The sequence below is a fragment of the Bubalus kerabau genome, chromosome 2, assembly GCF_029407905.1.
Source record: "Bubalus kerabau isolate K-KA32 ecotype Philippines breed swamp buffalo chromosome 2, PCC_UOA_SB_1v2, whole genome shotgun sequence".
Taxonomy (NCBI): Eukaryota; Metazoa; Chordata; class Mammalia; order Artiodactyla; family Bovidae; genus Bubalus; species Bubalus kerabau.
In genome coordinates this window covers 157,653,467-157,680,633 of record NC_073625.1, presented here as the reverse complement: position 1 = coordinate 157,680,633, position 27,167 = coordinate 157,653,467, and the positions used below count along the sequence as shown (strand labels likewise).

General features: G+C 41.1%; 1 protein-coding gene across 2 annotated transcripts in view; it reads left to right on the top strand.

The window, feature by feature from the left end:
- Positions 1-27,167, top strand: part of KCNAB1 (potassium voltage-gated channel subfamily A regulatory beta subunit 1) — a 439,216-nt gene that overhangs the window by 146,352 nt on the left and 265,697 nt on the right. Inside the window, exons 1-3 of one of the 2 annotated variants that reach the window (XM_055569254.1) lie at positions 2,226-2,267; positions 2,383-2,411; positions 2,721-4,242. The exons of the other annotated variant lie outside the window; for it this stretch is intronic. Coding sequence (XP_055425229.1) covers positions 4,022-4,242 — 221 coding nt within the window. The 5' untranslated portion in view covers positions 2,226-2,267; positions 2,383-2,411; positions 2,721-4,021. Of the gene's footprint in view, positions 1-2,225; positions 2,268-2,382; positions 2,412-2,720; positions 4,243-27,167 lie in introns of those variants that run through there. 2 annotated transcript variants of the gene reach the window in all.

The window sequence follows — 27,167 nt, the reverse complement described above, 5'->3', positions numbered from 1 at the left end:
ATAAGAACACCAGTCAGATTGGATTAGGGCCCACCCTCATGACCTCATTTTACCTCAGTTGCTTCTCTAAAGAACTAATCTCTAACATAGTCACATTCTGAGGTACTTATTTGGGGTTAGGACTTTAACATATGAGTTTGGGTGGGGGGACCCAATAGCAGTAGATACATCTATAGCTACATATATATCTACATCACCATTTGTGTGTCTTATTTGAACCTGAAATAATAATAGTGAGAATCCTGTGATCTGATTGTGTGACATGGAAAGGTACACATTTGAAATCTAATTTTCCCAGCTCAATTAGCATGTGACCCATTAGCACCGACTTATGAGGAAAGAGCATTCTCCCAGCAACCATTATCTAATTTCCGGGCCTCTGAGACCAACTGCCCCACTAATGCTGGGAAGGGTGAGCACAGCTAGGGGTATGTCACCAGGCTGCTGGCTGGCTGCCAGAAAGCCCATGTAGCATTAGATCTGGAAAGGCTCACTGCAGGCAACCAGAAAGAGGCTAGCACTGTGAGCATCCCTCTGGCCTTGGTCCTCTGATTCTCTTTGAGGCAGGTACTAAAGGCGGACAGTTGTCAACACACAAGAGGCACAGACATGAATGTGGGGCAGTTATTGGTGCCTTTCAAGTGAGCAGGCTGTGTAAAACTAGAATATGCAGGGCTTTCTCTTTTTTTTTTTAAGGATTCAAGTTTATAGAAAATTTTGGCATTTTCCCCATACCCCTCTCTTTCTCCTTTCTTCCCTTCTTTCTCACTTAGCTTCCTTATCATCTTCTCTCGATTATTAATATTTATGGAAGGCCTGCTCTGAACAAGGCACCTTGCTTTGTCCTCTGGGGGATAAATAAGTGACTCATAAGCGCTCTCTCTGCCTTGCATGTTTTATTCTGATAACCTAGTCCCTGTTCTGGTTTTGGTTATGCTTTCAGGCGTTGCTCTGCTAGTTCTTGGCAAACCTGAAAGCCACTCAGTTAACAGTGTCCAGACCTCACACACCCTAACACACTGTTCCTCCTCCCTAAGAACGGGCAGCTCTCTTACCTCAGTCCTGAGCTGCCTTCCCATACCTTTTCCCCCTCAGCCTGTGCCCAAGCTGGAGCCACTGGCTCCTGATCCCTCTGTGGTGATCACCATGTTCCTCTGTCTTGCTTCCCAGGCTGCTTTATTCTGCCTCTCCCTCCTTTTCTGAGCTGTTCTTTCTGATTCCTCCTACTACTTCCTCTTCTCACTTTGACTCTTTTCCTGATTCACATTGGTTATTCCCGATGAGCCAGCTTACTGTGAAAAAAAGAAAAGTTCTAATGATCTGCTTCCTCTCTGCCCATTGTTATTTATTCCAGGGAACAAAATTTTGCTTCAGGAGCTACTTCCCTGCAGCTGAGGGTAAAAAGAAGGCAGCCTAGGTTCATTTGTCCCTTTCCACAATACTTACCTCTTCCTAAAGTCACTTCCCAACCACTAAACGGTAGGCACTATATTTATTTTGTTAAATAAGGAGGGGGAAGAGCATGAAGGGTAGAGGATGAGATTCCACATTGTCATTTAAACCTTATATGCAGGTTATAAAATGTTATGATTTGATTCATTATGATTCATCTCTGGAATGAAATTCAAAATAGGTATGTATTCTATTTGAAAATTTCATTCATACAACTTAATTTGGGAAGAAGTAGTCAGAATTGCTATATATATACATACATATATATATATATATATATATATATGTCACATTGACACAGCCAGAGTGTATGTTCTCCTCACCCCAGCCAGTCTCTGGGAAGACAGACTTATTCCTCTCCAGCTAATCAAATTCATGTCCTAGGCAAAGTTCTGTAGTCTTTGAGGGCTGCCTGGGCTTCTGGAGGTCTAGTCTGCATCTAGGCTATCTTTGTATCCCAGCAACAAACAATCAGGTGCATAATAGGGATTCACTACAAATGTACAGGATAAATCAAAATGAAAAACTTTCTCTAGCCTCCTATAATCACTCTCCTGCTTAACTCTAGTGTACTTGCTGTCCGTACCACTCTTTCAAACTTTTTAAATTAATCTCTTTAAGGGTTATTGCCTTATTCTTCCCATCCAGGTTGCCCAGTTCCTTGAGAAGGATAGTGCTTCATTTTTTTCTCCACATTTCTTTCTAATGCCTAATATGGAGATGGTGTTTACAAATATCATTGATTTAAACACTTCCTTTTTTCTTGACAGCAGTTTCTGTTGGGAACCACCTTTAGAGAGCTGATTTTGCAGAAGGTGCAGTTTTAATTTTAAAACTTTAAAATTTTTAATTTAAAAAAATTTTATTTTTGGTTGCACTGGGTCTTTGTTGCAGTACACGGGCTTCTCATTGCAAGTCTTCTCGTTGCAGACACCAGCTTTAGAGCACTTGGACTTCAGGTGTGTTACACAGCACGCGAGCTCAGTAGTTCTGGTGCAAGGACTTTTTGCTCCCCTGCATGTGGGATCTTCCAGAATCAGAGATCTAACCCTTGTCCCCTGCATTGGTAGGCGGGTTCTTAACCACTGGACCACCAGGGAAGCCCCACAGTTTTATTGTAAGCATATCTATCTAAAAAAAAGCTCTGACTGCCATGCATTTCAAACAGATAAATTATTAGCCCCCTGCTGCTTGGTTTGGTTCAATCACATTTACTGAGGAGTTGCTTTGAATCTGATATTGAACCAGGCAATATTTCTGCCTCATAGGAACATTCAGAGAAGACAGGAGATGCCTTGCTGCCTACCCTTGACCTGGAGATAATGCTTGTCCTCACCAGCTGGTCATAGTCCCAGTCACATGCCCTGGACCTTTCTGGATGGTGACTTGGACCTTCTGCTTAGCTAGTGCAGCCCCCTTCTAGGTGCACTAAATTGCTGCCTCCTCTCCCATCCTTCACCCTCCTTTGTGAGCCAGAATAGATTTTGCAGCAAGTTAGGTTACTTGACTGAAAAGTCTGTACTGTCTTTTCAGTAAGCTTCAAACTAATTTGCTTAAGAAGTAAATAATATGCAAATGTGAAATAAATGCTGGTAAGGCTAATAACAGGGATTTCAAGCTGTGTTGTAACAAACCAGTCACAGAGCATTCACGTGTTAATTCACTGGCATGTTCTCTGGCATAAGCACCCCCATCTTTCCTTCCCCCATTCCAACTGTTGTGCTGCAGCAGAATTTGGTCTGAGTCTGGGCAGAGTCCCTCTTGAAAAGCAGCCCTCCAGCTTCTATTACAGCAAGAGTCTGGTGAAAGTGATTCTTGCTTTCCCCTCGCACACAAAGGCAAGGAGCTCTTTAAAGGGACCTTCCTGCTCCTCCATGCAGCCGCAAACCGTGTGGGTAGGGATTCAATGACCCAGGCTTTTGCCTGAAAATGAATGGGGAGGGGTCTTGAGGAGCTCCTAGGACCTCCCGGAGTGGGCCAGGGAGGGAGCTGACAGCCTGAGTGGATGGAGAGCACCGGTCCCTGGGGAGCGGCTTGCCATTAGCTGCTTCTTGGGATGCTCCACGCGCCAGTAGAGCATCCTGCCTTTGGTCCAGAGGGTGCTAGCGGCGCATCTTGCGGTATGCCTGCGTGGATTTGAGCCATCGCCCAGAGGCGAACCCGCATTCAGACACGGCGGACGGGCCTCTGCCAGGGCTGCGTGCAGTCAGCACGAATGCTTAGCTCCAGGCGTCTGCCCAAGCCTCCCGACTACATGGATTTGGCTGTTTAATCAAGCGAGATTACTGCCTGGGAAGATTTGCGATCCTGATCCGCGCTCCAGCTGCTGTGACAACTTAAGGGCTGGCTGTTTACTTCTGTTGGTGTCTGGGACTCTGTCCTGCACCGCAGCCACTCCTGCCACTTTCCCGGACTCGGAAGTCAGCCGCGAGGACTCCTCTGCCGGCATTCCGAGGAAGAGGGAGCAAGGAGGGGTTAAAAGACGAGCAGACCCTCCCAACTGCTCGATTTCTCCTGACTGCCTGTGTTCTGGGGTTCTGAGAGGGACCGTGCGGTGCCCGGGGAAGCAATGCAAGTCTCCATAGCCTGCACCGAGCATAATTTGAAGAGTCGGAATGGTGAGGACAGACTTCTGAGCAAGCAGAGCTCCACCGCCCCCAATGTGGTGAACGCAGCCCGGGCCAAATTCCGCACGGTTGCTATCATCGCTCGCAGCCTAGGGACCTTCACCCCTCAGCATCACATCTCTCTCAAAGAGTCCACTGCAAAGCAGACTGGCATGAAATATAGGTATGGACGTATTGATAAGATTCCCTCTGCCCCCGGTTTCTGTGTTGTATTACAGGTGTAGTGGAGACAATTCAGCGGTTTTGAAAAGTGACTTACTTATTGGTGGGCTGCTTAATTTAGAATTTTCAGGTGTCTTTAAAATAGGAAACATGCCTTTCCTTAGGAAAGTGGAAAACCCAAGGTGGTTGTGTGGTGTTGTATTATGTATAGGACTTAAAAACTGTGGCCCATTTTGTATAGTCTAAAGTGTTATGAACACCTTAGGAGCTGTATGAATTTCGTCTTCAGAGAATAACACAGCAGCTGAAAACTGGTATTGAGATTAGAGTAGCTTTTCAAGAGCAAATGTGCCTGTCCTATTTTATGGTACAGACTGTAGTTTCGGTGATTATACTATTAAAAATAGTTTTCCATCTAGTACTGTATTCTTATTTATCTTTTGAAAGCTCAAGTTGACAAATGCTGGGCAGTCTTTTAAGGAAGTTCTGTTACAGGGAAGAAACACCTATACTGGTAAGTTAGTTTGAACACTGACATACTTAAACCCAAATTATTCTTGAAATACAGTGCAGACCTTATGAAATATAGAGAAAAAGTCAATTGTTGTAATATTACTGATTTCTTCATAAATTTTTAATCTCCCCTTCCCTCTATGCTGCTTTCCAGAGCTGGAAATCTTCCTGGTAATAGTTGATGCTCTCTTTAATAGGGAATGACTGAAATTTGAAAAGTAGAAAATTTCATTATTCAATTCTGTGACTCTTGCCTCCTCATTGTATTTGTTTTGTGCCGAATCTTTCTGACTTTCTTTCTTTAAAACTCCTGTGGTTTTTGTCTCTGAAAGTCTTTGCAGATGTAGAGAAGAGCTTATGATGTGTTTTCCAAAGGCTTTGGTGATTCTAGTTTGCTGATACGACTTTGTCCATTATTTATATTTAACTTTCCTTCATCTTTGTTAAGAACCAGGTTTTAGGATGAAAGGAACTTAATGCAATTAAAATAACTTCCGTGAACACTTAAGACTAGGTTTTCCTTGTGGGGATTCTGAAATAAGCATTCAAACCAATTTCTATAAAAGTTGTCCTTGAAAAAAGTTTCTTTGCAGAGTTAACAGGGAATCTCATTGAAAAAACAGCAAGCCTTGTTGTTTTGGTATATTTTTGAGCCATTAAGAAATAAAGCCTTGAATTTGATGGGGTAGACTGACTAAAAATTTATAGCTAAAGCGCTTTGCCCCAACTGTGGTACAATGCAAGTAGCCTAACTCCAGACAACTTCTTGAAGTATCACTGGTGTGAGGACCTCTGCTTTTTTTGATATTTCCAGGGTGGAGAATGGGGCCCCATGACAGGTTGGTAACTAGGACTGCAGTCTTGAGTGCACTGGCATTTTCTATTGCTGCTTCTGTGGCACACACCCAACCTCTGCCCCGTGGCCACGATGCTGCTCCGGGTGCACTTCAGCTGCTCTGATGGAGATGGAGATGAGTTGCTGCCTTCTTGGGCAGGGCCCCTGGGAACAGTACACTCAGGGTTAAAGCAGACTGCAGAGGTAATTTGAACCGTGGCCTTCAGCAGCACCTTGAGCTCTCTTTTTGTAAGCCAGAAGGGATAAATAGTAACACCCTTCATTTCTTGTGGCAGAGTTTCGTAGTTGCTTGTGAATTAGTGTATTGGAAGAGTTTCCTCTTACGAAAGCAGGAGATTTCCATTATGGTTTTTCTGGTAATATAGCTCAGCTCAGTTTGAATGATAATACACACCAGAAGCTCAGTGTATAAGATTCACTTGGGCATCTTTCATTACTAGCAACTAGGGACAGCTCTTTCCTGACAAAAAGCTAGCCATCTGCAGTCTTCAGGACAACTTGAAGTATTTGCTGTTTATGGTGACTGGACATTACCTGGTTTCCACTCCCCCTCTTATTCTGAATTGTTCCATCTATGACAGGCAGGTGGTTTTGTGTGTGTGTGAGTGTGACTTAACTCCTTTGTCTTTCAAATTCTACTTAGAGTGACCTTTCAGAAAAGAGATCAGGAGATTATGCCAAATGTACACTAAGACTTCCTTAGGGTTGGAGAAAGAAAGAATAGAAAGACAGAAGCAGGAGGAAAAGAGACTATAATATACTTTATAAAAATGATAGAAATATTTTATTAGGTATATTTTTTGGCATTGATGTCACTAAAATATATTGTGCATGCAGAAAGTATTTATTACTAATAATGTAGCAAAAAATTTAAAAAATAATGCCATAGACTTGGGGAGGTAATTGGCTTGGGTAAACAATCAGGAGAATGCCTGAAGGATCTAGAATGGAAAATCAGTGGCTAATTGTGTTTATAATAATATTCTCATCCTTGAAAATGATTTCCATTGGCACAACTTAACTGGGATCCATGAATCCTATAGAAAGTAAAAATATTGTCTTTGTGTATATTTTTGAGGAGAGGGTTCATAGCATTGGTCAGAATTTTTAAAGTGTCTACCACTCAGTAATTGTCAAAAAAATGTTATGGAATGAAGAGATATCCATTTAATCAACAAATATTTACTGAGCACCTGTTCTGTGGCAAGAACCCTATTAGAAATGGGTACGCAAATGTATAGAAACCAGATAAGGTTTGGGGTTCGCATTCTTACGAAAACAGACCATGAATAAGCAAACTCACAAATACATAATAATTTTCTACTAAAAGATGTTTTTATGAAGGCCATATTTTGGGGGTTCATAGTCAGACCTCAACCAACCTATTTGTCCATTTTGAGGTTACTGTCTCAGTTATGGTTGCATCTTGGGGCACAAGTCACTGTGCCCATATCTGCCATCTATTTGCCATCCCAGGGACTTCTTTCAGGTTCCAACCTTGCTGTAGGGGGCTACCTGGCCATTGAGGACCTACTTACAACCCTGAGTAGAAGATTTCTACTCATTTAATACCTTATGACTTTTAAAGCAAAACTCATAACTTATAATTTCCATCCCGACATTGCCAACCTGACGTTAATCGGGAACTTATGAACTTGGGATTTTAGAAAGAATTAATATACACTTGTATGAAGCATCTGAATTTTGCAAGAATACTCAAAGCCACTTTTACCTTCACATCAGCATTGTGCAAGAATCTTGCATAAAATTAACTATTGTTTCAAGGCTGATGGTGAGAAAAAAAATCCACCAGAGCAATCTGCTATTCAAATGTCACTGTAAGTTCAAGAGAACAAAATTCCATCTAACATTTATCTTGGGAACTATCTTGTGTGTAGATAATACAGGACTATTGTGTTTCTTATCGTTTTTATACTTGTGCCTTATTAATACATAAGAGGTCCTTTATCTTAGTTTTGCATATATTTTTAATATTAGAGTTCATCACACTGTTAGAGTTTGATATACACTCTGCAGGTATACATGATAGATGTTTACATGATATATATACATGTGATGGGTATCACATAGAGGTAGATACATACATCAACCTTTTATCCTAAGAAAGGCAAATCACTCAGAAAAGGAATTAAGCCAGCTTTTTTTGGTTGCTTTTGTTTAATTGATTTATTGGGTGTTTTTTTTAAGATTTTTTTTTTTTTTTTTAGAATGATCCAGCTACTAGTGATGGACGTGATCTCAGAGCTTTTGTTATTCATATTTAAGCACATTTGTGCTGATAAGCTACTCCTCTATTCCAAAATTTTTACTTTAGTTCCAGAACAAGTTGAATGTCCATGAACCCAATTTCATGAAAAAAGTATTATTTGTAACATATACATTTGTACCAATATAACTTTGTGTTATATAGTTGCATAAAACATGCTTTGAAATTCTTAAGAGAATTATTTACAAGAAGGAAATTGTCTGAGCAATAATCTTTAATTCCACTATAAAACTTCTCCTTTTTTGGAGTCAATCCATTTTACCTTTTTTTTTTTTGGTCATTATTAAATTTTTTAATTCAAATAATTATAGATCACAGAAATTCACAAAAAAAAATACAGGGAATTTTTATGTAACTAAATGATTTTTCTCCATTGAGAATATCTTGTATAACTGTAGCACAGCATCAAAACTAGTAGATTGACATTACTGCAATCCACAGAATTTGTTCAGATTTTACTGGTTATCAGGTATTCATGTGTGTGTATTTCTATGTCTGTGCAATTAACCACATGTAGAAGTCTGTGTAACTGCCACCACAATGAAGCATTAAAATTGCTTCATCACCACAAGGCTCCCTCATACTACCCCTTTACAGTCACATCCATCCCCTTTTGCAGTCCTTAATCCTTAGCATCCACTAGTCGCTGATCCTCTATAATTTGTTGTTTCAAGAACATTATATAAATGGGATCATACAGTTTGTAATATTTTGGCATTGGCTTTTTCCATTCTGCATAACTCTCTTGAGACTCATCCAGATTGTGTGTATCAATAGTTCATTCCTTCTTACTGAGTAGTAGCTGATGGTAAGGATGTTTCACAATTTTTTTAACCATTCATTGAGTGAAGGACAATTGGGTTGTTGTCATCATAGATAACTTCAGATTAGAGAATTATTCCCAAATTTCTTCATTGCCATTCTGTAGCTCAAGGGATAAAATCCCAGCTACCTAGCATGGTACCTGAGATCCTTCATGGTCTGGCATTCAGCATGCTTTACAGTCACTACTCTGTTCTTATCTCTGACAACTTGTTTTTATCAGAAGTACCTACTCGAGACAGCAATTCCTTATAGTACCCTGGACCTTCTTGGTTTTTTATGCCTCTGTATCATTTTCCATGCTGGTCCTTCTACCCCTGGAATTCTCCTACCTCCTTTGAACAGTTAGGCAAGCTACCATGCATCCTCTAAGACCCAGCTCTAGCCTAACCTTCTTTGTGAAACCTTGCCTGGCTGCACCCCGTACAGCACTAAATACTTGTTCTTTAGTGCGTCCACTGCATCTGATTCTTATTTCTGTTATGGAAATTATTGATCATGTAGTGTTGTTATTATCCATTTGCATCTGTATCTTCCCCATTAGTCTGTAAACAGCTTGAGGTTTGACTCTGGCTCATCTCTATAACCCCAGAGTCTAACCTGGCACCTGGCACATAATAACTGCTCAATAAATACTTTGAAAATGAATGACCACACATGCAGGATACTGTGTAAAATGCTGGGGATACAGAGTGAGGGTCCTCTCTTGAGTATTTCCAGTTTAGTATGGTGGTGTGGTGTGTGTACTCAGTCATGTCCAATTCTCTGTGACCCCATTGATTGTAGCCTGCCAGGCTCCTCTGTCTTTGGGATTTCCCAGGCAAGAATACTGGGGTGGGTTGCATTTCCTCCTCCAGGGGATCTTCCCAACCCAGGGATTGGACCTGTGTCTCCTGCATTGGCAGACAGATTCTTTACCACTACATCACCTGGGAGGCCCAATGTGGCTAGATACCTGCATGAAAAGGCTGCATATGTTAAGTGATACAAAGAATAATTGTTGCTATAGTTTGAGGAGCCATCATTCATTAGAGGCTGTAGGAGTTAGGGAGAGGTTTCATGAGAAAGATCAGGGAAGCTTGATGTTGAGAAAGGAGAAATACCAAGATGAGCAGAAAGGAGGATGAGATCTTATAGACTGCAGCAGAGGAGCAGCCTGTCCCAAAGGCTGTGCGTGGAGTCCTGAGAAATAATGGAGTAGGGCAGAGAGTTCATACAGGGAAGTGGTGAGAGGGCATCCTGTAGAGGCAAAGAGGAGTTGGATGTAAGGGGAACATCAGCAATGAAGAATCATTTCAGATTTTTGAACAAGGTGTCTGGTTACAAAGTTCTATTAAGAAGAAATTAATCTGGCAGCTGTTCCAAAAAAAAAAAAAAAATCTAAGAGTTGTAAGTTTGAAACAAGAGAATTTATGTTGAATTTCAAGGCACTTTCTATTTTCCTATAAAAATAAGACTACATAAAAAAGGCTCGGACCAGATGCCTTTCTCAGGCCCTTCCTCCTCTAGCCTCTTTATTAAAGCACACATCTCATCCACAGTTCTTTACCTCCCACGAATGGTGGGCAGATTTTGAATCAAAGCAATTGAAGTGAAAGATCAATCTTGTCAGCTGATTACGTAAAAAGCACTGAGTGTGTGTGAGTGTGTGTGTATGCTTGTGAGCTTCCGTATGGGGAAAAGTGGGAGGAAATAGGTGGGCTGAAGAGGAGGAAGGGGAGAAGTGCCAGCTCTGTGGCTGTTTCAAATAGAGATATTTGATTTTAGTCCAGAGAAGAGAGCAGCTTGGATATTTAAAATGCCGTTTTGGGGGAGCGGGTAAAGGATGCCATTGTCATTTTCACTTATACCCATGGGTGTGGGCTTTCCTCTCTTCCTCAAAGCAAAATGATGAAAATGGGGGAGGTGGAGAAACCTTCCTAAAAGTTGGTTGCTGATTCAGTCTCATAGAGTTTATTCCACCTCTGCAAGGCATCAGCCAGAAGTCTGGCATCCATGGGATGGTGAGAAAATGGTAGGAGGGGAGGGAGCCTCCTGCAACTGGTAGGCAAACATAGTTCCAGGTCTGCAGCTCTGGAAATGTATGTACGCACGATCTGTGTGTGTATGTGTGTACACACATGCACAAGTAAAGGAATCTACCCAAGGTATTTCCAGAAAGAACTTGTCTTCTAGCTGAGATCTTCAGTTGGCTTACTACATTTGGAGCCCTTAATCCTAAATCCATTCAATGACCCTCTTTGGACGTGCACTCATTATAGAAATTCTTTTTTTAAAAAATTTCTGTAAACATTTGCACTTGTGGTAATTTGAGAAATGTTCTGAGAGAAGGAGGAGAAAAAATTCCATTACATTGAAAAGGGAAATCAGATTCATAAGTTTCACTTTGATTTTTTAAATTCATTTCATCAAATGCATAGTTTGTCATTACTATATGAATTCATGAACAGATGAGACTTGGGTCCAGTGAATCGATCAAAGTATAGGACTCCTGGTTTCTTTGAGTAGGTTTCACAACTTTTGTTTTGAAAAAAAGAGAATACCATTTTATGAGAAGAACTGAATTCACATGTATTGATTCATCCATTTCCTTATAAGAATTTCAAAGCCATTTTGGGAGTCATCAGAAATAATAAAAAATAATTTGATGCTGCAATTTTAATCATGTTGTGTGCTTAAAAATATTTCTATGACCAGTTTTCCACTCTTTTCAGAATTAGAAGCTAAGCGTGATAGAGACTGAAGGATTAAGGCCAAAAAAAGTCTTTCAAATTTCAACTTCAATACTGAGAATTTTTAATCCTATATAATCACAGAAATAAATGAATTAGCAGTGGTTGTTGTCACTGAGGAAACTTCAGACTCCATCTAGTTCAGTCACATCATTTTATGCAGAATGACCAGTTCCTTGATCACAGTTACTCAAGGAGCTGATGAAAGGGTCAAGGTCAAACTCAGGTCCTGGCTCCAAGAGCAGGATTCCTTATGCTCTGTTAGCTTCTACACGGTAGCTCCTTGATCATGCCCCATTTTTTAACACAGGAAAGAAGCACAGAGCATGAAACACTTCTAGAAGGGACAATTCCTTTCTATACGGGTGCATAGTCTGCAGTTCAAGCTTTTGTCTCTAGAAGAAGGAAAGCCCTGCTGTGCATTCGAAGAGCCAGACCAGCTTCCTTCGTCTCCTGCAGAGTTGTGAGGACCCCAGAATGCCCCCGCGGCAGCTCTCTACTTATACTAATTCTGAAGCTGAACATAAATTAACTTTCAGATGACAGTGTGCTTGCTATCACAGTTTCTAAATAACTGGTGTCTCAGAAAGAAATCTACAAACCCTTGGGCGCAGGTGATAGGACAGGAATACTTGTCAATCCTGGATATGAAATGCTCCTTAGGGCATTCAGCACTGAACATACTTCACTCTCCTCCATGCTTTGAGATTACTTTGAAAACTTGCTCCTGAGACTCAGAATCAAAATACATTAAAAAAAAAAACCCTCCTTGCAGGTTGATTTTCAGTTACTCAGATTGGAAACCAAAACAGAAGCCCAGCAGTGATTTTTTTTTTCTTGGAATCGACAACTAGGGAGGACTCTGTGAGTCCTCACACAGGCCATCTGGTCCAGCTCTCATGAGAAATCTGTCCTGTTTTTCCAATTTGCACTGTGCAGCAACTACTTGTAAAGGCCCCTGAAGAAATATTGTGTAATCTCCTTTCACAGCAGTCAAGAAAAAAAAAATTTTGGCTCATTTTTCTATGAATTAGAATCATTCAGTAAGCTCTGAAATCCTTGAGGAAGCAATAAAGTGAAGGCTCTTAGAATTCTTGTCTGTCGTCTGGACCCTAAAAGTCAGGCTGCAAATGATAATAGAAAATTGAGAGGCAAGAAAGCAGGGGCACAGCAGTGAGGCAAGATGGGGAGCACCATATCGTGCCGGAGGCTCCCAACCTCCTGTTGATATCTGGGGAGGAGAGTCTTTCCCATTCTGGTCCCAGCACCTGCTCTCCTGGCCTGACTGTTCTTCTGCTAAATGATCCAAGTCAAAAAGATACTTCACCATGAGAAAATTCCTCCTTGTGATCAATTCACCTCCTTTCAAGCTGCATTGGAAGCTTCTTGGTTTGTCCTCAATTGAAAGGAAAATGAAAGTGTTAGTTATTCAGTCGTGTCTGACTCTTTGCAACCCCGTGGACTGTAGCCTACCAGGCTTCTCTGTCTATGAAATTCTCCAGGGAAGAATTCTGGGGTGGGTAGCCATTCCCTTCTCCAGGGCATCTTCCCAATCCAGGGATTGAACCCGGGTCTTGAGATAGCTATAAGTATCTGCTTCATAAGTCCTCTGGTACTTGAAAACCATTACTAGAACTCAGCCTTCTAATTTCTAGGATGGTTCCTCCTCCTATACTTCATTTTCTGATTCCCAGCTGCAATTATGACTCTCACCTAAAGCCTCTATCCATCCAGAGCTGGATACAATTCCAAGTGTAGCTCTAGACTTTTTAGTACAGAATCATAAGATTACCTAATAACAGAAACATGCTCTGTCCCCTTGTCTGCATTCCATTGTTATGCTTACTGTTTTAGAAGAAAACAATACATTTTAAAATTTTGAGCCAATCTTTGAAAAAATTGCTCTGAAACATTTTTAAATGTTCTGATCCATTTATTTGAATAATGGAGGATACATCTGCTGATATGTAGCAACTCTTATGAGATAATATGCTCTAAAGGTTTTAATGGTGACAGTTGAAATCTTTTGGGTTAAAGAAATATGAAAAAGGTTAATTCTGACATGTAAGTTTCAATAGCATTTGAGTATCTAGATAGAAAAACAGCTTGCAATATCATTTATTTGCCTTTTGATATGTTCTTATAGAGATTCTTTTAATCTAGCAGGTTTTAATGTAAAAGCAACTGTGCGTGACTAGTTTTATTAGCAGAAAAAGTTTACTGTATTGGTAATTAACATCCTCCAAGACAGTGTCCCTGAAGGGACTTAACCGCAGGAAATTCCAAGCAGTGTTCTCCATGATGAGTTTGTTATCTATTGGAAGGCCCATCTGCTTTGACAGAGCTCTTATATAAGAAAAGTGAGCTTTTCCCTGAAGAACATATGCTATTAAGGCACCCTCTTTTCCATTTCTTTGAAATTAATTTCCACATTAAACTTGGTTTTTGTGTTACGGGGTTTTGTTGATAGTGTCTTTGGCCTGAGACCACAGCAACAAGCTTGTTATAAAAATCAACTGCGTAAATAACATGGCTTTAATGAATGCTCTTCTCTCTCAACAAAAACCAGCAAAAATTCCTCTGAGGCATTTGATGAAAATAGACCGTTTGACTCACTCCTTCTCCATTTTCTACATCTATATGAATAAGCACTTCTGCATTACGGAGTTTTTGCACTTACTGAAAAGAATGGAAATGCTCAGAAGATATCTTCATCTGATCACAGAGGGTTTTCATCTTAATGGAAAACATAGTTGTTCCATTATGATAAAGAGAAAATAAGCAAACTGTTCAAGGAGGCTCAGATAGAAAGTGGGGTTGGGAAATTCATGGTCTAGCATACAACTTCTCACTCAATAATGGCTTATCTTTCATTTCTAAAGAAGTTCAAGATTTCAATTACACTCAAATACAGTTTTTCCAAAAGCAATCTTTTAGAAATCAGGAGGCTTGGGTATCTTAGTCCATAAAAACACAGAATCATTCCTTAACCAGAGAAGCAAGTGTATGTTTGCCTGAGGGCTCCAGAGTCCACCAGATGTTTCCTAAGGTCTTCATCAGGACTTTCTGCAGTCCTATTTCAAAACAGGAAGTAATTTAGAAGGAGACGTGGCAAAGCTGGGTATTTTATACTGTAGTAATTTCCTACTGCTCCTGCAATAAACTGCCATGAAGTTAGTGCCTTAAAACAACACAAATGCGTTCTTTCACAGTTCTGGAAGCCAGAAGTCTAAAACCAAGTTGTCAGCAGGGTTCTGTTCCTTCTGGAGGCTGCAGGGTAGAAATTATTTCCTCAACTTTTCCAGCTTCCAGAGGCCACTTGCATTTCTTAGCTCATGGCACCTTCCTCTGTCTTCTAAGCAGCTCTCTCCAACTTCTGGAGAGATTGCACATCTCTTCTTTCTCACTTTGATCCTCCTGCTTCCCTCTTATAAGCACTGCTGAGACAACATTGGTTCCAGCGAGATAATCCAGTATAATCACCCCATCTCATAATCTTTAATCACACATGCAAAGTCCCCTTTACTGCATCAGATCAGATCAGATCAGTCACTCAGTCGTGTCCGACTCTTTGCAACCCCATGAATTGCAGTACGCCAGGCCTCCCTGTCCCTCATCAACTCCCGGAGTTCACTCAGACTCAGGTCCATTGAGTCAATAATGCCATCCAGCCATCTCATCTTCTGTCGTCCCCTTCTCCTCCTGCCCCCAATCCCTCCCAGCATCAGTCTTTTCCAATGAGTCAACTCTTCGCATCAGGTGGCCAAAGTATTGGAGTTTCAGCTTTAGCATCATTCCTTCCAAAGAAATCCCAGGGCTGATCTCCTTCAGAATGGACTGGTTGGATCTCCTTGCAGTCCAAGGGACTCTCAAGAGTCTTCTCCAACACCACAGTTCAAAAGCATCAATTCTTCAGCGCTCAGCCTTCTTCGCAGTCCAACTCTCACATCCATACATGACCAAAGGAAAAACCATAGCCTTGACTAGATGAACCTTTGTTGGCAAAGTAATGTCTCTGCTTTTGAATATGCTATCTAGGTTGGTCATAACTTTCCTCCCAAGGAGTAAGCGTCTTTTAATTTCATGGCTGCAGTCACCATCTGCAGTGATTTTGGAGCCCAGAAAAATAAAGTCTGACACTGTTTCCACTGTTTCCCCATCTATTTCCCATGAAGTGATGGGACTGGATGCCATGATCTTCATTTTCTGAATGTTGAGCTTTAAGCCAACTTTTTCACTCTCCACTTTCACTTTCATCAAGAGGCTTTTGAGTTCCTCTTCACTTTCTGCCATAAGGGTGGTGTCATCTGCATATCTGAGGTTATTGATATTTCTCCCGGCAATCTTGAGTCCAGCTTGTGCTTCTTCCAGTCTAGCATTTCTCATGATGTACTCTGCATATAAGTTAAATGAGCAGGGTGACAATATACAGCCTTGATGAACTCCTTTTCCTATTTGGAACCAGTCTGTTGTTCCATGTCCAGTTCTAACTGTTGCTTCCTGACCTGCATACAAATTTCTCAAGAAGCAGATCAGGTGGTCTGGTATTCCCATCTCTTGAAGAATTTTCCACAGTTTATTGTGATCCACACAGTCAAAGGCATACAGGAGACAGGGATCAAGACCATTCCCATAGAAAAGAAATGCAAAAAAGCAAAATGGTTGTCTGGGGAGGCCTTACAAATAGCTGTGAAAAGAAGAGAAGCGAAAAGCAAAGGAGAAAAAGAAAGATATAAGCATCTGAATGCAGAGTTCCAAAGAATAGCAAGAAAAGATAAGAAAGCCTTCTTCAGCGATCAATGCAAAGAAATAGAGGAAAACAACAGAATGGGAAAGACTAGGGATCTCTTCAAGAAAATCAGAGATACCAAAGGAACATTTCGTGCAAAGACGAGCTCGATAAAGGACAGAAATAGTATGGACCTAACAGAAGCAGAAGATATTAAGAAGAGATGGCAAGAATACACAGAAGAACTGTATAAAAAAGATCTTCACGACCCAGATAATCACAATGGTGTGATCACTCACCTAGAGCCCGACATCCTGGAATGTGAAGTCAAGTGGGCCTTAGAAAGCATCACTACGAACAAAGCTAGTGGAGGTGATGGAATTCCAGTTGAGCTATTCCAAATCCTGAAAGATGATGCTGTGAAAGTGCTGCCCTCAATATGCCAGCAAATTTGGAAAACTCAGCAGTGGCCACAGGACAGGAAAAGGTCAGTTTTCATTCCAATCCCAAAGAAAGGCAATGCCAAAGAATGCTCAAACTACCGCACAATTGCACTCATCTCACATGCTAGTCAAGTAATGCTCAAAATTCTCCAAGCCAGGCTTCAGCAAATGTGAACCATGAACTTTATCGCATAAGTTAACATTATTCACAAGTTCCCAGTGATTAGGCTGTGAACATCTTTTAGTGGCCATTATACAGTTATACCACATGTATCATGCAAATATGTTATGCAGAAGAGGGCCAAGTAAAGGAAACCAAAGTATCAAGCATTACATCCTCATTACTTTCTCTAGCATCTGAGACTCAGTCAGGTGAAGCAAGAGAGCAAAAGGAATAATTAGGTCATGGAATATGCAGAGCGATGTGGATTTTTCTCTGTCTAAGGCTATAGCTTAGGTTTGAACCAGAATAAAAATGCATATTTACAGTGTGTAGCTTCAGTGTGAAAAAGTTTAAACAGTTTTATCTTGACCTCGGTAATTACCATAATGGCAGCTATTGCTTGAAATCTGTTCTGTTTCTTAGGCCCCTTAATGCAACATCTGCTAGAAATATTCTGTTGTTGTTGTTGTTTTTAATTCCAAGACCTAAGTAAAAATTGGTAAGTGGACAGTAATAGAAAAGTCAATGGATAGCCGTAAAGATCAAGCTGTAATTAAAATTCTCATGACTCCAGAAATATATATAACTGCTTCCAAATTTCATGACTGCAGTCTGTCAGCTCAGGAGTCTCACTTCTTCCGAGTACCTGGGGTGTGGGAGCCATGGCAGCGCATCTTTCATCCTGATATGATATATCTGTGAGGCTCAGTACATAGATCACAATCAACTGTGGAAAATTCTGAAAGAGATGGGAATACCAGACCACCTGACCTGCCTCTTGAGAAATCTCTATGCAGGTCAGGAAGAAACAGTTATAACTGGACATGGAACAACAGACTGGTTCCAAATAGGAAAAGGAGTTCATCAAGGCTGTATATTGTCACCCTGCTTATTTAACTTCTATGCAGAGTACATCATGAGAAACGCTGGGCTGGAAGAAACACAAGCTGGAATCAAGATTGCCGGGAGAAATACCAATAACCTCAGATATGCAGATGACACCACCCTTATAGCAGAAAGTGAAGAGGAACTCAAAAGCCTCTTGATGAAAGTGAAAGTGGAGAGTGAAAAAGTTGGCTTAAAACTCAACATAGGGAAATAGATGGGGAAACAGTGGAAACAGTGTCAGACTTTATTTTTTTGGGCTCCAAAATCACTGCAGATGGTGACTGAAGCCATGAAATTAAAAGACGCTTACTCCTTGGAAGGAAAGTTATGACCAACCTAGATAGCATGTTAAAAAGCAGAGACATTACTTTGCCAACAAAGGTCCTTCTAGTCAAGGCTATGGTTTTTCCAGTGGTCATGTATGGATGTGAGAGTTGGACTGTGAAGAAGGCTGAGTGCCGAAGAATTGATGCTTTTGAACTGTGGTGTTGGAGAAGACTCTTGAGAGTCCCTTGGACTGCAAGGAGATCCAACCAGTCCATTCTGAAGGAGTTTAGCCCTGGGATTACTTTGGAAGGAATAATGCTGAAGCTGAAACTCCAGTACTTTGGCCACCTCATGGAAAAGACTGAAACTCCAGTACTTTGGCCACCTCATGGCTACTCATTGGAAAAGACTCTGATGCTGGGAGGGATTGGGGGCAGGAGGAGAAGGGGACAACAGAGGATGAGATGATTGGATGGCATCACTGACTTGATGGATGTGAGTCTGGGTGCACTCTGGAGTTGGTGATGGACAGGGAGGCCTGGGTGCTGCGATTCATGGGGTCGCAAAGAGTCGGACACATTGAACGACTGAACTGAACTGAACTGAGCGACTTAATGTATGTAATGTATGTTAGCGGCTGTAGATCAACGTGAGTTAGAAAAGATTCGTTTGGAATTCAGAAATCAGAAGAGTCAAGAGTTAAAACTCACCCTTGGGTTATAATTACCTCACTCATGACCAGCTTTTGTTTCATGGAGCCTTTAAGGGACACAATACTTGACTGAGAGGGAAGTAAAGAAATGAGCCCTTTGGGACCTTGCTGATTGCAGACTGTGCTACCACTCTGAACTATAGAGCTGAGTTGCAAAGAATGGGTTAGAATGCAATGGTGGAGGAAGTAATTCTACAATAGGAATAGGAAAGTGTTGTTGTAGAACACTTACAGGGCTATGTAACAACACCTGCTGAAAGCCAAGCTTCAGCAATAGTGAACTGTGAACTTCCTGATGTTTGTTCATCCTGGTTTTAGAAAAGGCAGAGGAACCAGAGGTCAAATTGCCAACATGTGCTGGATCATCGAAAAAGCAAGAGAGTTCCAGAAAAACATCTATTTTTGATTTATTGACTATACCTAAGCCTTTGACTGTGTGGATAACAATCAACTGTGGAAAATTCTGAAAGAGATGGGAATACCAGACCATCTGACCTGCCTCTTGAGAAATCTGTATGCAGGTCAGGAAGCAACAGTTAGAACTGGACATGGAACAACAGACTGGTTCCAAATAGGAAAAGGAGTACGTCAAGGTTGTATATTGTCACCCTGCTTATTTAACTTCTATGCAGAGTACATCATGAGAAACGCTGGGCTGGAAGAAGCACAAGCTGGACTCAAGATTGCCGGGAGAAATATCAATAACCTCAGATATGCAGATGACACCACCCTTATAGCAGAAAGTGAAGAGGAACTCAAAAGCCTCTTGATGAAAGTGAAAGTGGAGAGTGAGAAAGTTGGCTTAAAGCTCAACATTCAGAAAACGAAGATCATGGCATCCAGTCCCATCACTTCATGGGAAATAGATGGGGAAACAGTGGAAACAGTGTCAGACTTTATTTTTCTGGGCTCCAAAATCACTGCAGATGGTGACTGCAGCCATGCAATTAAAAGACGCTTACTCCTTGGAAGGAAAGTTATGACCACCCTAGATAGCATATTCAAAAGCAGAGACATTACTTTGCCAACAAAGGTCCTTCTAGTCAAGGCTATGGTTTTTCCAGCGGTCACGTATGGTTGTGAGAGTTGGACTGTGAAGAAGGCTGAGCGCCGAAGAATTGGTGCTTTTGAGTGGTGTTGGAGAAGACTCTTGAGAGTCCCTTGGACTGCAAGGAGATCCAACCAGTCCATTCTGAAGGAGATCAGCCCTGGGATTTCTGTGGAAAGAATGATGCTAAAGCTGAAACTCCAGTACTTTGGCCACCTCATGCGAAGAGTTGACTCATTGGAAAAGACTCTGATGCTGGGAGGGATTGGGGGCAGGAGGAGAAGGGGACGACAGAGGATGAGATGGCTGGATGGCATCACTGACTCGATGGACGTGAGTCTGAGTGAACTCCGGGAGTTGGTGATGGACAGGGAGGCCTGGCATGCTTCGATTCATGGGGTCGCAAAGAGTAGGACACGACTGAGTTACTGAACTGAACTGACCATCTTTGCATGAATGTGACAGTGTATTTACAGCCACCAGTGAACACCAACCCCCTCTAATAATACATTGAGGGCAGGATGGGGAAGAACCAGACCTATCCTTGATTCCCCCAGAATTATTGCCAACAAGGTCTATCTTCTAACTTAGAGAAAATATTTTCCTAATGTAAACACAACAATAACAACATCAGTTAATGTCAACAACAGAAAAAAAATTAACAGGTTGAAGTCTGCAAGTCTATTCAGCTAATAAACCTGTTTGATTATAGGTCATTGATGGCTACTAATGATGCAAATGTGATGAATTTAATGTGTACTTCAATTTTATTACTTAGCAGGAAAGTGGTATCATATGACAATGTCATTGATCAAAGTATTTTGACTTTTAACAATGATTGGTTTTAGAAATAAAAACATTCACAAAATGTTAGTTTGTGATTTTTCTTGATTGTTACTCTTGCTTAGGATATTAGCCTGATGTATACCTACTTTGAGATGGAAATACCTTAGGGGCAGGGTTTGACAAAAGACAAATACTAATTATCAAAATGTCTGAGTAACATTCTGTTCCATTAAAATCTGACTTTATGTGATTGCCTCACGTAAACATTTAAACCAAGGAGTTGAAAGAGCTTAATTAGTGCTATTTTTATCCTTGAGCAAAATTCTCAAGGGGTTAGCAAGTAGTGTTATGTCCATTTTCAGTTATAGAAACTGAGGCATAAAAACAGAACCTAATGACATCTTGTACAATCCCAAATATTGAGCTTTCCATTTCAATTCTAAGTTCAGACAGTTTCTGGCCAGCTTTTTCTTATGGTGGCCCAGAGTTTGTTTATGCCAGTTGTGACTCAGGACTGAAAGGATCCAACATGTGCAAGTGGCATTTCTGGGAGAGGTTCTATTTTCCCTCGTTGGCATGAGCCACTGAATGGTCAGTACATGGTATCCTTCATTATTACTCTGACCAGAAAATCAGGGCAGAGGTTGAAGTGGAGCAGCATAGTGGTACAAAGAACGTATATGCAGGAGCTCAGGGCTGGTTCAGAATCTATAGGCTGATGGAAAGTTTAGCAGCCATTATATTTATTTTTGGTAGTTCAAACTATGAGAAGTTTTCCTAGAGTGGGGAATAAGGATATCTTCAGATCTTAGTAGGTACATTTATATATAGCTCAAGAAAGTAACAAGTATTTTAAAGGTGAATTTTTGGCAAGTGTTCATCACCCTCTCCAGTACTGTTGCCTGGAAAATCCCATGGACAGAGGAGCCTGGTGGGCTGCAGTCCATGGGGTCGCGAAGAGTCAGACATGACTGAGCGACTTCCCTTTCACTTTTCATTTTCATGCATTGGAGAAGGAAATGGCAACCCACTCCAGCGTTCTTGCCTGGAGAATCCCAGGGACGGCGGAGCCTGGTGGGCTGCTGTCTATGGGGTCTCACAGAGTTGGACACAACTGAAGTGACTTAGCAGCAGCAGCAGCATTATACATATTTAGTTCAGCAAGGTGTGTGTGTGTGTGTGTATTTAAGGTGCAAACACAAAACGTGGAGTACTAGCAGTAAACAGGCTCTGCAGGAGCATGCCCAATAGCTCCCAGTACTGCAACACTCATTTACCCAGCTTTGTCTTTTTTTTTTTTAATTGAAGTATAGATGATTTTCAATGTTATATTAGATTCTGGTGTACAGCAAAGAGATTCAGTTTTATATATATATATATATATATATATACACACACACACACACACACACGCACACATTAAGTTATATATATATATATATTCTTTTCCACTGATTTATGACAGGTGTTTATATATTCAGTTGGCTGATGTATATTCAACTATATAGAATATAGTTCTCTGTGCAATACAATAGGACCTTTTGTTTATTCATTCTATATATAATAGCTTGCATCTGCTGGCCCCAAACTCCCAAACCAACCTTTCCCTGCCCTCCTTCTCCTTGGCAATCACAAGTCTGTTCTCTGTGTCTGTGAATGTGCTTTTGTTTCATAGATCTATTCATTTGTGTCATTAGATTCCACATATAAGTGATATCATGTGATCTTTGCATTTATTTTTCTTACTTACTTTGCTTAGTATGATAATCTGTAGGTCCATCCATGTAGCTGCAAATGACAGTATTTCATTCTTTTTATGGCTGAGTAATATTCCATTATGGGCTTACTTACTTGGTGGTTCAGTGGTAAAGAACCCACCTGCCATGCAGGAGACAACGAGTTCGATCCCTGGGTCAGGAAGATCCCCTGGAAAAGGCAATGTCAACCCACTCCAGTATTCTTGCTTGGGAAATCCCATGGACAGAGAAGCCTTATGGGGTACAGTTTATGGGATCACAAAAAAGTTGGATATGACTTAGCAAGTAAACAACAGCAGTATACCATTATATGTGTGTGTGCACCACATCTTCTTTATTCCTTCATCTTTTGATGGACATTTAGGTTGTTTCCATGTCCCTGGGTTGGGAAGATCCTCTGGAGAAGGAAATGGCAACCCACTCCAGTACTCTTGCCTGGAAAATCCCATGGGCAGAGGAGCATGGTAGGCTACAGTCCATGGGGTTGCAAAGAGTTGGACACAACTGAGCGATGCCACTCCATGTCTTAGCTATTGTAAATGGTGCTGCTGTGAACATTGGTACATGTATCCTTTCGAATTATAGTTTTGTCCAGATATATGCCAGGAGTGGAATTGTACCTAGCTTTGTCTTTACTAGCAAATTTCTTAATTTCTCTGTGCTCCAGTATCTGTAAAATGGACCTGGTAATCCTTTATGGGTTTGCTTTCTAAGATTACATGTGATTGTAAAGTACCAACTGTTATCTGTTAAAATTCTCAATAATATCAAAAAGAAACTTGACAAGAAAGAATGAGGCTCTATGAGCACATGTTAATATCATCACAATAGATCTTTCTTTAATCTTTTTTTTTTTGCTTTGAAATATTCATATTTTAATCAGCCCCAGTCTTAGCACAGTATCTGGCATTTTGTAGGCAATCAATAAAGTTCGTTGGATGGATAATTGGATGCATTAATGAGCCAGTTTTCATCAGTTTCTAAGGTTTCTGTGGGATTGTATTGCAATGTAAAACTCTTGGCTTCCTGTGCAGGCTTTATTCTTTATCAGACTTGTCCTTTTCACATCCATAATGAGTTCTTCTCTCCTTTGAAGGCAGGAATCCTGTTTGTTTTTGACCTTAGCTACTGAAGAGCCTGACCTATCCTTGCTGTCCCCCACTGTTTTTATTATAGCTACTTATAACCAGCCTTGTACCAGAAAGGAATGTAAGGTAGTTCCCAAATGGCACGGATTAAAACATGAAAAAAGAAAATTAAAATGACAGAGTAAAGACAGGGATTAAGGGGACTTGTAATCATTTGTTCTTAAACATGTACATTCCTTGAGAAAGATCTACTGGCCGTGCACTGTGTTGCTCCAAAAGAAAAAAGTGCATCCATATGCGGGATCCTGGGAGGAGGGCTGGGAGGAGATCATTTGAGTCTTTGCTTTTGTTGGATTTCTGCTACGAATGTGGGTCTGCGTAAAATGGTGATTCCCAAGTTATCACTTGATCCTTTACAAAGAAGGGGATAATGAAAGCAAGATATTTTATAATACTATAATCTTTATGATAGTAAATAGATTAAAGCATAATAAGAATACCTAAATGCAAAATACCAGACTTTGTAGGCAAATTATTTATATTGATATTCACAGGTTCATACTGATCAATTATGATAACTGTTTCAAAGCCCCTTCAATGAGTTGGATTTTGAACACATCATGATGTGCATTTTGAGCTGGTTGAATCTTGCCATGACACATCCAGTCACTCTGGCCTTTTATCAAGGGATACAGCAGCTGGAGAGCCTGAATTCCTCAGGGGTTCAGGTAACAGGTCCTCTTGAAACCCTGAGTCCAGGTCCACTCATTCCAGCCACAGTGAGCCACAATGTTGTCTTCTGAGATGCAGGAACAGAGAAGGGATCATCTGGCTTGGTGGCAGTGGGGGGATTTCATTATCTACTGAAAGATATTAACATATGTGGCTTCTCCCTGCATCTTTCTACTTTCTTTTCTCCATTCAAATAAGTAGTTTATGCTTTCTTATTTGCAGAAAGTGTGATTTTGTTTCCCAAAATCTAAGCCTGTTGAAGAGACTCAGGTTTTAGAGCAAAGGCACTTGCCAGATTAAGCTGAGATTCTGATGGATGAGAGGTTCAGTGGAAGGTCTTTGGCCCCATGAGTCTTCCTCCCTGATAGCATCTGAAGAACATGATAGGATCTCAGAGGAAAGGGCCCTATGGTATCAGAGAGACCAGGTCCCCAGGCAGGGGCTCAGCTTCTCCCCACATCTATGAAGTTACCTGTGTGGCTTGAAGGTAGCAGAGCCAAGGACCATGTGTTCTGGGACAAAGGCTGTCTCTAGGATAACAATGGACAGATGACCAATAATGGGAGGGATTCCTTAATACCTTGAGAGGGTAAGATTGGGACATTGACCTGACCTCAGTAGCATAGAGGGAGCAAAAAGAGAGCTAGTGTTGTCTAAAAGTTAAATTTTCTGTCAGCTTGGCTGGAGAAGCTCCCTGAGTTGAAATTAAGTGAAATTATAGAAAAATTTTAACACACTCTATTTCTTGAACATCTACATTTGTGGCCTGAGACTCTTAGTTGCTTTGTGTACATTTTGAAAAGTAGACAAGTTGTACAGGAAGACAATCCAGGCATCATTTCAAGGTGGGAAACCAGCCAACCAAAGTAAGAAGGACAAGGAAGAGGACACATGCTTCCTGCTAGAGACATTAATGTCCATGCTTCACCCTACAGAGACTACAGTGTCACTTAGTATCTACAGAAGATGAGGTCCAGTAACCCCATGGATAACAAAATCCCAAGATGCTCAAGTCCCTTATATAAAATGGCCTAGTACATGCGTGCATGTAACCTTACACTGCTTCCGATATACTTTAATCATCTCTGCTAAGCTGCTAAGTCACTTCAGTCGTGTTCGACTCTGTGCGACCCCGTAGACGGCAGCCCACCAGGCTCCCCCGTCCCTGGGATTCTCCAGGCAAGAACACTGGAGTGGGTTGCCATTTCCTTCTCCAATGCATGAAAGTGAAAAGTGAAAGTGAAGTTGCTCAGTCGGTCCGACTCTTCACGACCCCATGGACTGCAGCATTCCAGGCTCCTCCATCCATGGGCTTTTCCAGGCAAGAGTACTGGAGTGGGGTGCCATTGCCTTCTCCATCTCTAGATTACATATAATACCTAATACAATGTAAATGCTATGAAAACAGTTCCCAGCATATGGCAAATTAAGTTAAGCCTTTTGGACCTTTCTGGAACTTTTTAAAGAATATTTTTGACCTGTGGTTGGTTAAATGTGTAGATGTGGAACCTACAGATACGAAGGGCCAAGTATATACAGATTTGTTTTAAGAATGGCGGAAGTTATTTTTATGGAAATATGGAAATTTTTTGTTTGGAGATGTTTTCATTATTTCTTTCTGTTCTACCTTCTCAAGAGTAGAAATTATTTATATAGTTAAAAAGTTCCTCCTACCAGCACACTTATTTCTCAAAAGAATGATTAAGTGGTTTCTGCTTCTGCTTAGGACAAGAGAGAATTTTATTAAATTGAAAGTTGAGTTTGATGGTGCAGAGCCAAGTAGAAAGAGAAAATTAAGGGCTCTGAAGTTGTCCTGGTGCTATTACCACCACTCTGAGGGAGGAGAACTCAGGCCCAGAAAAGGGCAGATGTATAGATAAGGCAGAGTGATACTATCTAAGGGAGGCTGTGGCTGACCACATTATTATTAAAATGCCATGCAGTGTTCTAACCATGAAATAGTAGGAGTTAGAGGGCAAATCTCGGTATTAAACTGTTGACATGAAAGCTTTTGCATATGTAATTGTGATTATCCACAAAAGAGTAAGTGGGGCTTTCCTGATGGCTCAACGGGTAAAGAATCCTCCTGTAATGCAGGAGATACAGAGAAGGCAGGCTCAGTCCCTGGACTGGGAAGATCCCCTGGAGGAGGAAACGGCAACCCATTCCAGTATTCTTGCCTGAAAAATCCCATGGACAGAGGAGCCTGATGGGCTATAGTTCACAAAGTTGGACACGACCAAGCACAGAAAGGAGTAAGTATTATGCAGAATAAATAGTTCCTAGAAGAGCATCATGCCTGTATACATGGATCCTTAACTATTAAGGTCAATAGGATTTCAAAAGAATGGATTCATTCAACAAAAACTCCCTGAACACCTGCTCTGTGCTCTGGGTGTTGAGGATAAGCGGGTAAGCAAAATGGAGTCTTTGTCTTTTAAAAGCTTAAATTTTAAAACAAGGAGAAAAAGAAACAAAGTAAATATTTAGCATATCAGGAGGTAAGACCTGCTATTTGAAGATAAGCATGGCAAGAGGCAGAGGCTCCAGCTGCTGCTGCTGCTGCTAAGTCGCATCAGTCGTACCCGACTCCGTGCGACCCCATAGACGGCAGCCCACCAGGCTCCGCCATCCCTGAGATTCTCCAGGCAAGAACACTGGAGTGGGTTGCCATTTCCTTCTCCAATGCATGAAACTGAAAACTGAAAGTGAATTCACTGAGTCGTTTTCGACTCTTCGCGATCCCATGGACCACAGGCTACCAGGCTCCTCCATCCATGGGATTTTCCAGGCTCCTGGAAGGTGCTATTTAAAGAGGGTGGACAGATAATCAAAAGATCTGCAAATAACAAATGTTGGTGAGGATGTGGAGAAAACAGAACTCTTGTGCACTGTTGGTGGCTATATAAATTGATGCAACCACTATGGAAAACAGGATGGATTTTTCTCAAAAAACTAAAAATAGAATTACTGTATGACCCAGAAATTCCACACCTGTGTATATATTTGAAAAAACCAAAAACACTAATTTGAAAAGATACATGTACCCCTATGTTCATAGTACCGCTATTCCGTAATAGCCAAGACATGGAAACAAACTAAG